The sequence below is a fragment of the Ranitomeya imitator genome, chromosome 1 (genome assembly GCF_032444005.1).
Source record: "Ranitomeya imitator isolate aRanImi1 chromosome 1, aRanImi1.pri, whole genome shotgun sequence".
Classification (NCBI taxonomy): domain Eukaryota; kingdom Metazoa; phylum Chordata; class Amphibia; order Anura; family Dendrobatidae; genus Ranitomeya; species Ranitomeya imitator.
In genome coordinates this window covers 766,437,565-766,450,133 of record NC_091282.1, presented here as the reverse complement: position 1 = coordinate 766,450,133, position 12,569 = coordinate 766,437,565, and the positions used below count along the sequence as shown (strand labels likewise).

Here is a 12,569-nt window from a genome sequence, read left to right as displayed (position 1 = left end):
TGGCTGATTTCTGTGTAGACTGGGTATAGGTTGAAAGCTGTCAATCAGTGTTGGGGGCTGGGTTAGACTACTTGACAGTAGGTTTATTAGTCCTCTAGTCATAATCTCTTGCTGATAAATTGAGGATTTTATCAAAACTACAGCCAGCAGCCCAATAAGTGACACATCACTGGAATCCGGGTCTCTGACCCTACACCATGCTGCTATCAGATTAGGTGTCAAAAACTATCCACTGCTCCGTGGATGCAGGAGGAGGGGATCGCCAGTATCAGCAGAGGGCACCAGGTGGAGTGACTACATGACATATGATGGATGGTCACTATAAGCTGGTGCTGAGGGGCCATACTAAACACAGCCATGTGGACCTGAGTGGCGCTGTTTCCACTGCTTCAGTGAGGCCCTTTTCCCCCTTGATACAGTGAATTCCCATCAGTCACATAACACTGAGGAGAGGCCACCAGCTTATATGCCAAGATTCCTGTTATAGGGGTGTCCAGAGGCCCTCACATCAGGAGATGAGAGCCGCTGCTGGTGTGTCCAGTCTTATCCTAAGTAATAGGACAGGTGAACAAGACCTATATCTGACACATGGCCGACAGAAGCCACATCACAACAGAAGCCACGTCAACAACACCTCGCACCATGCCGCGGGGGAGTGAGAGCCGCTGGATGACATGTAATAACGTATGTGCTGATTACAGCGTGGTGCAGAACATAGTGGACCAGAGGCCGAGGACTCATTACCTGGTGGCCGTGGATGATGCAGTGCACACGCTGGAGGACGTCGTCAAGGTACGGAAATATTATCTATAGAGAGCTCATCTACAGCTATGTGAAATGTCTGTCCCTTCCTGATTTCCTGTCCTTTTCCATGTTTGTCGTACTGAAATGTTTCAGATCAGTAAACAAATGTAAATATTAGACAAAGGTAACATAAGTAACACAAAATGCAGTTTATTAATGTCTTTATTATTAAGGGAAAAAGAAATCCACACCTGCAGGGCCCTGTGTGATAAAGTGATTGCCCCCTAAACCTAATAACGGGTCCGACCGCCCTTAGCAGCAACAACTTTACTCAAGCGTCTGCGATAACTGGCAATGAGTCCTTTACAACGCTCTGGAGGAATTTTGGCCGCTCATCTTTGCAGAATTGTTGTAATTCAGCCTTGTTGGAGGTTTCTGAGCATGAACCGCCTTTTTAAGGTCATGCCACAGCATCTCAATCAGATTAAGGTCAGGACTTTGACTAGAACACTCCAAAGTATTCATTTTATTTTTATTAGGCCATTCAGAGGTGGATTTGCTGGTGTGTTTTGGATCATTGTCCTGCTGCCTAACCCAAGTGCTCTTAGCTCGTGGTTGCGGTCAGATGGCCGGACCTTCTCCGTCAGGATCTTTTGGTAGGCAACAGAATTAATGATGAGCGAGTGTGATTATTACTCGAGATTTCCGAGCATGCTCGGGTGTTCTCCGAGTATCCTGGGCGTGCTCATAGATTATGTTTGTGTCCCCGCAGCTGCATGACTTGCGGCTGTTAAACATCCTGAACACATGCAGGGATCGCCTGTTTGTTAACTTTGGAGCCTCCGCGCTTTCCTCCCCTGTCTTGTTGGCCACTTTTTTGTATTCTAGGCTCCGACTTCAGCATGGCCTAGCCCGGGCGGTTAGCCCCTCTTCCCGACATCATCGGGCGGGCTTATCTCCCATCCGTCGCAGTCACGTCCCCTTCTCCTAGCACCGGCAGTTCCCCCCCTACCTTCCTCCAGCCTCATCTTGCTGGTTTTTCTGTACATGTCCCCTTCTTCCTCCTCAGTGGCGTGGAATCTGTGCCTTCTTTTTCTCCCTGTGGGCCCCGCTCTTCCTCCCTGCGGTCGCCATTTGCCGGCATCTGGATCCGGAAGGTGACATTCGTCTGCAGGAAGTTCTGTATCCCTTGTGCAATCCTCCTGCAGCCCTGCTGGTCTCCTGGAGCCCTTTACAGCCTGGAAGCAGACTTCTGGACCTGCACCTTCCCATGAGTAGCTCTGCTCTGCAGACTGACACTCTCCTCAGCATATTCTTTTCTGTCCCCTAACCTTATTATTATTATTATTGTTCATTTTTATAGCACCATTTATTCCATGGCGCTTTACATGTGACAAGGGGGCAAATATAGACAAATACAACTATACATGAGCCCCGTGAGGGCTCTCACCCTCCTGCTTCGTCTTCTTCTTCCTCTACTCTGGTCAGACACTTTGTCTACTCTTCATGTAATTGCAAACTTCCTTCAGGTCAGTCCTCTCCCCTCTGTCAGGACTGCAGCAGCCTCCCTCGAGCCTGTTACCCAGGAGTCACCTACTGCCCCAGGAGAGAGTGGTGCCTCTATCCCAATGTGGGCTACCTCTATGTCACAATCTGTGGCAGACCTCACCAAGGTGTCACAGACCCTGGTGTCCGTTCTTTACAGATTCTCTGTTCCGCCCTCTGCCATTGCTAGCGGATCGCAGGACTCATCGGCTTTGCCTACCAACAGTGGCCATCAGAGATCTAAGCAGTAGTGTTGTTCTAGATCTTCCTTCCGCTCTCCCCCTAGTCTCTCCTGGTGGACAGCTTCTTTCCGATCCTCCTTCCCTGAATCAGGCGAGGTGGTTTCTGATATACCATCAGAGGATGACTCGGACCTGGATTCTGACCAGGCCTCTATTATGAGAGACATGGTCCAGAGCATCATTGTGATGGTCAACCAGACCTTTAACATTAAGGATATAGCTACGGAACCCGCAGAACAGGAGATTCCGTTTAGACGGTTGAGCCCAGCTCCAAAGGTCTTTGCCCCTCATAGGGAATTTGGTACTTTCCAGGGAATGGGAAAACCCGACCAGACGCTTCCAAAGAGGGAAGCGACTTGGGATTCTATATCCCTTAGCCCCTGAGCTCACGGCGAACTGGACCGCTTCTTCGACTGTGGACCCTCCAGTTTCCAGACTATCCACCAACATGGTCCTCCCTCTTACGGATGGAGCATCCCTCAAGGACTCCAATGACAGGCTCATAGAGTCCTTTGCAAAGTCAGCCTTTGAAGCTGCTGCTTCTACATTGTGGCCTGCTTTTGCCACCACCTGGGTGTCAAAGTCGATAGCCGCATGGGCTAAGCAGCTCTGTCAGGGCATTCTTTCTGGGACCCGATCGAAGAAACTGGCTGACCTCAAGGACCATATTTCTCATGCTCATGCAGGGACGTACCTGGTATCCGCCTCACTGGACTCTGCTTCATGCACTGCTCAGGCGTCCACCAATATAGTGGCCATCCAACGGACCATTTGGCTTAAGGCCTGGCAGGCGGACTTATCTTCAAAAAGTCCCTTACCAGCTTGCCTTTCCAGGGTTCCCGTCTATTTGGCGCCAAGCTGGACCAAATTATTAAGGAGGCCATAAGCTCTCTCCTTCCTCAATCCTTTGAAGCGTGAGTTTTGGTCCTTTTGGCTCTTTCGCCGTTTCTCTTTGACAAAGGATTTCTTCCACCAAGAGAGGCCACAGGCTCGCCAGGATAGGAAAAGGGCTTCCTTTAAATCTAACCCCTCTTGGTGTCTCCAAAACACACAGGGAAGATCCACCAGGACCTGACCTGGTAGATTTTCTTCTGCATGACTCATCTCCAGATCCCAGCGAATCTCCCAGGTTGGACATCCGCCTTTGGATTTCTGGCTCACCTCGGTGCAGGATGCATGGGTCAGGGAAATTGTATCTTCAGGATACAAAATAGATTTCCTTTCGTGGCCCAAAGATCGATTCTTCGAATTTTGTCCTTCAAGGGATGCTTCTCTGATTCCGGGGGGGTTCTTCAAGTCCATTACCTCCCTTCTCAGTTCAGGAGTCATTGTTCCCGTCCCACCCCAGAAATGTTTCACAGGGTTTTATTCTAACCTATTTGTCGTGCCGAAGAAAGACGGTGCGGTTTGAACCATCCTGGATGTAAAGTTACTGAACAAAAGGGTCCGTCTGCATCATTTCAGGATGGAGTCCTTTCGTTCAGTAATTGATTCCATGGAGTCGCAGGAGTTCCTGTGCTCCTTAGACATCCAAGACGCCTATCTCCATGTCTCTTTTTTTTCAGGGCATCAGAGAATCCTGCGTTTTGCAGTGTGGGAGGACCATTTTCAGTTTCTCACCTGGCCGTTCGGGTTCGCAACTGCTCCCAGGGTCTTCACAAAGATCTTGGCAGCGGTAATGGCCATTCTGCGGATCAGAAGTCTAATGCTCATTCCGTACATCGATGACATTCTCATCAAGGTTCCGTTCTTTTACCAGGCCCAGGAAAGTCTGTACATTATTCCTGAAACTCAATCTCGACTCAGCTGGCTAATCAACAGGGCAAAGTCTTGCTTTGTCACAACTCAGCGCCTCGTTTTTCTAGGCATGCTGTTCAACGCCCAATGAGGGGGGTTCGCTTTCTGCAGGGCCCTTGGCCTCCATCTTTCCGCTCAGCCATGATGGTCCTGGGAAGGATGGTGGCTGCGTCAGAAGCTATTCCTTTTGCGCAATTTCACTTCAGCAGGCCATCCTATCTCAGTGGAACAATTCCGTTCTCTCTGGATCGTCCGGTTCGGATCTCCTCCCGAGTCAAGAAATCTCTCAGTTGGTGGCTGTCATCCCCTGTCATCTTCCAGGGTCAGTCCTTCCTTCCTGTTCATTGGCAGGTGGTGACAACGGACACCAGCCTTCTCGGCTTGGGTGCAGTCTTTCGCAACCTAACTGTTCAGGGACGTTGGTCGGTAGAGGGATCTTCCCTCCTGATCCATATTCTCGAGATAAAGGCCATTCTTTTGTCCCTCCGCCACTGAGAGAGACTTCCCAGGGTCCTGCCAATTCGAGTTCAGATAGACAATGTCACAGCCGTGGCATTTATCAGTGACCAGGGAGGAACTTGCCGATGGCCGAGGTATCCAAGATTCTCCTCTGGGTAGAGGTGACAGTTCCGGCGATATCTGCAGTGCATATTCCCGGCGTGGACAACTTTGCTGCCTACTTTCTCAGCTGCAAGGGTCTTGTGGTGAGGGAATGGAAGTCTTCCATCAGATTTGCCTTTGATGGGGCACTCCATATGTAGACGTCATGGCGTCCTGACTGAACAGGAAGGTTCCACAGTTCGTTTCCAGGTTCTGCGATCCTCTCACGGTTGGCACCGACGCTCTGGCAATACCCTGGTTACAGTTTGCCCTTCCCTATCTGTTCCCTTCCCTCCCCCTTCTTCCCAGGCTGTTGAAAAAGTTCAAGGCGGATGGGGTGCCAGTCATTCTGGTAGCACCGGATTGGCTCAGGAGGTTTTGGTTCGCAGAGGTCGTCAATGTTCTCGCAGACGCCTCCTGGAGGCTCCCAGACAGACTGGATCTTCTGTTCCAAGGGCCGATCTTCCACCAGAATTCTCGGTCGCTCGATTTAACAGCATGCCTGTTGAAACTGCAGGTCTAAGAGTGTCCAGGGCTTCAAATCGGGTGATTCAGACCATGATCCGGGCTAGGAAGTCGTCATCCCAGGTCTATTATTGGACTTGTGTGAGTCTAATCGCCTATGTCCTTTGCTCTCCCTCCTATTCTGACGTTTCTTCAGGGGGACTTTTGATGCTGGCCTTGCTCTTAATTCACTAAAGGACCAGATGTCAGCGCTTTCCATTCTTTTTCAGGAGAACTTATCCTCCCGTTCTCAGGTCACAACTTTTCTCCAGGGGGTAGCGCACGCCGTACACCTGTGGACCCCTGGGACCTCAATCTAGTCCTGGAGGCTGTTAGGTATTCTCCCATTCAACCTCTTTGAAAGGTCTCTCTGTCCTTTTTGTCTTGGAAGGTGGTGTTTCTTCTAGCCATCACCATCACGCGTTTCGGAGTTGGGGCTCTTTCCTTTCGTCCCCCTTTCCTGCTTCTCAGCTCCACCAGGACAAGATGGCTTTGCCCCCTCTACCTTCTTTACTTCCCAAGGTAGTGTCCGCTTTTTACCCAAATGAGGATATTGTCCTACCTTACATTTGCCCAGCTCCGTCTCCTCCTTTGGAGCGTTCACTGAACAGGTTAGACCTAATCAGGGCGGTGCGGGTCTATCTGGCTAGGATCGCCCCCTTCCGGAAGACAGACTTTATCTTTGTCATTTGTGAGGGAGCATGTAGTGGCCTCCTGTTCTCCAAGGCTACGATTGGTCGCTGGATCCGGATGGCAATTTTGGAGTTATACCAGGTCAAGAGCAGAGCGCCCCCCTCTGGGATTAAGGCACACTCTACCTGGGCAGTGAGCGCCTCCTTGGCGGTACACCATAGGCCATCCGCCCTGCAACTCTGCAAAGCGGCAACCTTGTCCTCCATCCACATGTTTGCCAAATTTTACAGTGTCCATACCTATGCTTCAGCGGACGGCAGCCTAGGTAGAAGGATCTTGCAGGCGGCAATGCTGTGTTCTCCGACCTAAACTGAGTTTCTGCTGTTCTCTCCCCAGTGACTGCTTTGGGACATCCCATAGTTTCCTGTGTACCTCAATGAAGCGATGGAGAAAACAGGATTTCTCCTTCGCCTCATTGGGGGACACAGACCATGGGTGTATGCTGCTGCCACCAGGAAGCTGACACTAAGTGTTACAAAGAAATTTAGCTTCTCCCCTACAGTATACACCTCCTGCTGGCTCCCAGAGAACTAGTTCCTGCTTAGTGTCTGTAGGAGGCACACGGACGGGTCTGCTATTCAGACCCAAAACTCTTTATTGTTTTATTTTTACATTTTTACCTTTTACATTTTTTGATTTTATTTTCTACAACAAAGGGGCGACGGTTCCTTTCAAGGCTCTGATCTCCCCGAACCATCAACAGGCGAACACGGAGAGTGTCGCCTCTCCGTATCCTCTCCTGCGACGTGAGATGCCACGCCTGAGTTGATTCTTAGAGGCGACAGGTCCCTTCAAGGGCACCCATCTCCCCACACCTTCAACGGATGAGCACATGGAGTGTCGCCTCCACGTATCCTCTTCCACAACCAGGCCTATTGCCGGACATTCAGCTCTATCCCATCCTAGGTGATTAACCCTTTGGATGTACAGAGGCCCACCTCATGGCGTCCGAGCAGCCACCACTGCACCACCACTGTTAAAGCGGATGATACAAGGAGGCAGACGGTACCGCTCCACCTCCCTACTAAAGGGATGATGGATTGAGGTTTTTTCTTTTTATCTCTGCACCGTCCAAACAGCAGCGACAGCAGAGGATCTTTTCTACTTTTCTGACCTGCTGAAAAGAGCTGCGTATTCTGCCTTCCGGCAACTTCTTGGGTAAGTGCTGGGACTGGAGCTGCTGTGGGGCTCTGCGCTACCGGTGGATCCCCGCTTTTTTTGCAGCGGAAGGGTTGCCTTTTCCTGCTCGGCGCCGGCTGGCACCAAAAATTTAGCCCCTGGCTTTGGGTTTGTGTAGGCCACAGCCCGCGCTATTTTGAGCTTTCATGGCTTCGCCCCCTATTCAGGCGCTTCTCGTAAAGGACGAGAGCACTCGAAGCATATTCTTCATTCTCCTGCAGCTTCCGGACATGAGCTGGCATCCGGAAGCTGCTGCTGCATAGGAACCAGCGGTAATCAGCGCTGAAGACAGTGCTAATCCAGCGTGGACTCGGGGGACCCAGGATCTGGGTAAGGAGACGCCGCTCCCTCTCTTTCCCTTCCCCACACTACCTCCGGCAGCATAAAGGCCATGACCTGTATTCCCTGGTCTTAAAGGCATATGAAAGTATTCCCTGGTCTTAAAGGCACATGACCAGTATTCCCTGGCCTTAAAGGCACAGAACCAGTATTCTCTGATCTTTAAGGCACATGACCATTTTTCCCTGGTCTTAAAGGCACAAAACCAGTATTCTCTGATCTTTAAGGCACATGGCCAGTATTCCCTGGTCTTAAAGGCACAGAACCAGTATTCACTGGTCTTAAAGGCACACGACCAATATTCCCTAGTCTTAAAAGCACATGACCAGTATTCCCTGGTCTTAAAGGCAGATGACCAGTCCGGAGCCGGTCACCCCATGAGCTCAGGAGCCCGCCGCCGATCCCAGCTTATCCCAGAGTACCTAGTTCCCCTGAGTGGGCTTCGTCACTGCTGCAATCCATGGCTTCTCTGACCAAGAGATTGAATCGCTCTGTGAATCCTCTGTGGCTCGGAGTGCTCGCAGGACCGATATAGATGGACCCTCTCCTACATAGGAGCCGTCGGCTAGCAGGGGCTGGAAGTATTCTAGAAACGTACAGGCGTCTAGAAATGTACATGCGCCTAGAAAGCGGGATCTTCATTTCCTGATCCCTCACCAATGATTTGCTGAGAACAAGACTCTGAATATGGATCTAATATTGCCTTGGATCTGGACTCACCAGAGCTTCAGAAAAGGATTGATTCGCCTATTTAGACCATCAACCAATCTCTGTAGATTGACGAGGACTCCGGTTCTGCTCTAGATCACGCAGTGTCCCTCACAAGGAGACTAAACTCCCTCGCAGTGCATTTGCCGTTCACCCGGACAGGGAGCGTCCGGATAAGCGATTCACTGGACAGAAGCCTCTTCAAGTGCGATATCCTTTTTCAGCCAATATGCAAACACGTGGAGTGTCCCCTCCACGTATACCCCCCCTACGACGTGGGATGCAATGCCTGGTCTGATTTTTAGGGGCGACGGGTCCCTTAAAGGGCATTGATCTCCCCACACCATCAACAGACAAGCACATGGAGTGTCGCCTCCATGTATCCTCTTCTACAGTCAGGCCTAATGCCGGACAACCAGCCCTGTCCACCCGGGGACCTGAACTTCGTGGATGTACAGAGGCACCCCTTTTGGCATCCGAGCAGCCCCCTCTGCATCACCACTCTTTAGCGGATGATGCAAGAAGGCGGACGATCCCTCTCCACTTCCCTGTTAAGAGGATGGTGGATCAAGAGTTCATCATTTTAACTCTGCACCGTCAAAAGACAGCGGCGATAGCAAGAGATGCCTTTTTCCTGACCTGCTGGATGCTGCCGCGCTTTCTGCCACCTGGCAGCTTAATTGGGTAAAATCTCCTTTGGTATACCTACCAGTATCCCTGCCCAATGGGTCATCAATTAAAAATACCACGGACTGTCAGATAGCAAATCTGTCTTGTTCCGTCTTGCGGCCTCAGGTTCCGCACTCTACCCTTCCTTAGCCGCCGCATGGGTTGCTAGAGCAATGGTCTCCTGGTTGGAGACCTCAACTACTTTGATTCACAACAGTAACCTTTTCCCGAAGACAGTACAACTGGGCAATCAAATCTCTTGAGCAGGAGACTATGTGTTTCACGCCTCTTGCATGTGGCTAGTTGTGCGGCGCTGTCAGCAGCAAATGCCATTACATTCAGAAGGGCTCAGAGAATGGAAGCGTCCTCTGCGTTCAAAAAGCCTCTGACATCACTCCCTTACCAGAGTGGTCGGTTATTCGGGGAGAAGTTGGGGGCGTTTCCCACACAGTAACAAAGGATCGCATGTTTCCTATAGACCCAACCAGCAGTGGAAGGGTTGTCCAAAACAGTCTAGATCTGAGGAATCTTGGTCCAAAAAGAGGACGGAAAAGTAAGGCTGATACTGGACATCAAACTTCTAACAAGCTTTGCAAGGTTCTCCTTCTTTGCACGGAGTTCCTCAGTTAACCTTCACGTTCCGATTTTCCCCCCCCCCCCAAATAATTTCCTGCGCTTTTCCATTCACGACCTTGCCCTTTGACCTTTATACCGCTCCCAGAATGTTCACAAAGGTCATGGCGGCTGTCATGTCCATCTTGCACTCTTGGGGCGTGTTCGTCCTGCCCTATCCGTTTGACTTTCTAGCCGTCCTTCCAGGACTACGCTGAGTCCGACTATATCACTTGCAAGACCCCTTCTCACCTGGGCTGGCAAATAAACTAAAGGCTCCGTCACACATAGCGACGCTTGAGCGATTCTGACAACGATACGACCTGTCAGGGATCGCTCAAGCGTCGCTATGTGGTCGCTGGTGAGATGTCAAACAGTGAAATCTCACCAACGACGCAGCAGCGATGTAGCGACCTGTACAACGATGCTATTTCATGACGATTCAATGGGACGTCCTGTCAGCGAGGTCATTGGTAAGGTGTCAAACACAGCGATGTGTGCTACCCAGCGGGACCTCAACGATCAAAAAATGGCCCAGGCCATTCCGACACGACCAGCGATCTCACAGCAGGGGCCTGGTCGCTGCTACATGTCACACATAGCGAGATCGCTGTTGTGTCACAAAACTTGTGACTCAGCAGCGATCTCGCTAGCGATCTCGCTGTGTGTGACGGGGGCTTTAGACAAGTCTTCCTCATTTCCAATCCCGCAGATATCCTTTTTGAGGATGATCCTGGACACCTCCAGAGGGTTGGTAATTCTCCCTAAGACAAGGCCTTGGCCTTTCAACAGAGAGCTCGGGCACTTGTTCACTCATCCCCTCATTCCATTCGATTTGCTATGAGGGTTCTGGGGAAAAATGGTGGCGGCAATAGAAGCAGTTCCCTTCACTCCACTTGTTTTCAGCAGGTTAGACAGGCTTTCAGAGGGCAGTCTCTGAGCTCCTTCCTCATCCAGGGGAGATCTTTCTCCCGGTTCAATGGTTATTAGTGACTACCGATGCGTCTTCTGGGCTGGGGAGCGTCACCACACTGCTCAAGGCCGCCGGTCATCTCAGGAATCCAGTCTCCCGATCATTGTTCTGGAGATCCGAGCGGTACAGTTAGTCCTACAGCAGATCCACTACCTTCTGGCGGGTCACCCCATCCGAATTAAATCAGACAACGCCACGGCTGTGCCGCACATCAATCATCTAGGAGGTACCGGCGGCCATGGCCAAGGTGCCTAACATTCTCCATTAATGACTCGGTGATCTCGGCAGTGCACATCCCAGGAGTAGAACTCTGGGCGGCAGTCTTCTTCAGCCGTTAGGGTCTCACCTCAAGTGAGTGGGAACTTTATCCGGAAGGCTTCCAACACATCTGTCTTCAATGGAGCACTCCAGATGTAGATTGGACGGCGTCCAGACTGAATGCCAATGTAGTCGAGTTCATAGTTCAGTATCGAGATCCAAAAGCCATCGCAATGCATGCTCTGGTTCTTACATGGTACCATTTCCGTCACCCCTCTTCCACTACTTCCGAGAGTCTTTAGGAAGCGGAAATGGTCCCAGTGATCCTAGGCGATCTGCACTGACCACGTCAGGTTTTGTTTGCAGAGCTAGTACAACTCATTGCCGATTATTTATTTATTTTTTTCTGGCTGTTGTCGGATCGTCCAGATCTGCTCTCCATGAACCGGTTCTGACCCAAGCGGGACTTTCACAGCAAGTTGTCAGCGACTAGTTCTTGTAAGCCTGCCTCAGTATGCATTTTGCTTGGGGCAGAAGTAACGGACGCCTCCCCCCTTTTTTAGTTTTCCTTCAAAACAATTTAGATTCAGGCCTGACACTCAGCTCACTGTAAGTCTAGATTTTAGCCTTTTCGGTCTTATTGCACCAAAACTGCAAGTAAGGACTTTCTTGCAGGGAGTTTTCACATGCGGTTCTTCCCTATCGCCTACCGTTAGACCTTTGGGACCTTAGTGGGCCTGGGGGGTCTTACAGTAGACTCCTTTTGATCCTGTCAGACTTTACTGTCATGGAAGGTTGCCTTTTTCTCTGAGGTCACGTCATTCAGGCGAATCTTCGGAGCTAGCTGCTCTGTCCTTTCAGACTCTTTTCCTTATTGCCATCAAGGCAAAGTTGTCCTCAGGCCGTTCTTGCCCCTTGTTACCAATGTGGTATCGTATTCCCTCTGATTCAAGGACATCGTTCTTCCCTTGTCTCGTTCGGCACCAGTCCACAAAACGGAACGGGTTACCCATACTCTGGACGAGGTGAGTGCTCTGAGAAGGTACGTATCGAGGACGGCGTCCTTCCGAAGGTTGGACACTTTATTTGGGCTTCCTGACGGTCACAGGAAGGCTTCCTGACATTTACAGGAAGGATTTAGATGCTTCATCGGCCATGTTAGCCTGGTGGATTCGTTACACCATCCAGGGGTCCTTCCGCGTCAGGTGGACTCTGCAGGCCCTGGTAGCACATTCTTAAGACGCGGTTACGCAGGGCCTGATCTGTTATGTTGTCCCCACCCAGGGACTGCTTTTTGTGTACTCACTGTAAAATCCTTTTCTCCGAGCCAATCATTGGGGGACACAGCACCCACCCTGTTAATGGCTCTGTGCTTGTTCTGTAATTGGACATGTTATACTCTTATATGTTATTATTGATCTCATACTGCTTTTGCACTGAACTAGTTCTCTGGGAGCCAGCATGAGTGTGTATACTGTAGGGGAGGAGCTAACTTTCTTTGCAATACTTAGTGTCAACCTCTTGGTGGCAGCAGTATACACCCATGGTCTGTGTCCTCCAATGATTGGCTCAGAGAAAAGGATTTTATGGTGAGTACAGAAAAATACCTATTTTTGATTACTCACTGTAAAATCTGTTTCTCGGAGCCTTCATTGGGACACACAGCACCCTCCCAAGTTTAACAGTTCGGGTTACTGTATTATATT

At 50.5% G+C, this 12,569-nt stretch overlaps 1 protein-coding gene across 1 annotated transcript in view; it reads left to right on the top strand.

Annotated features, from left to right (window-relative positions):
• AK7 (adenylate kinase 7) overlaps nt 1–12,569 on the top strand; it is a 36,778-nt gene that overhangs the window by 8,248 nt on the left and 15,961 nt on the right. The window contains exon 8 of the mRNA XM_069735500.1: nt 702–792. Coding sequence (XP_069591601.1) covers nt 702–792 — 91 coding nt within the window. The remainder of the gene's footprint in view (nt 1–701; nt 793–12,569) is intronic.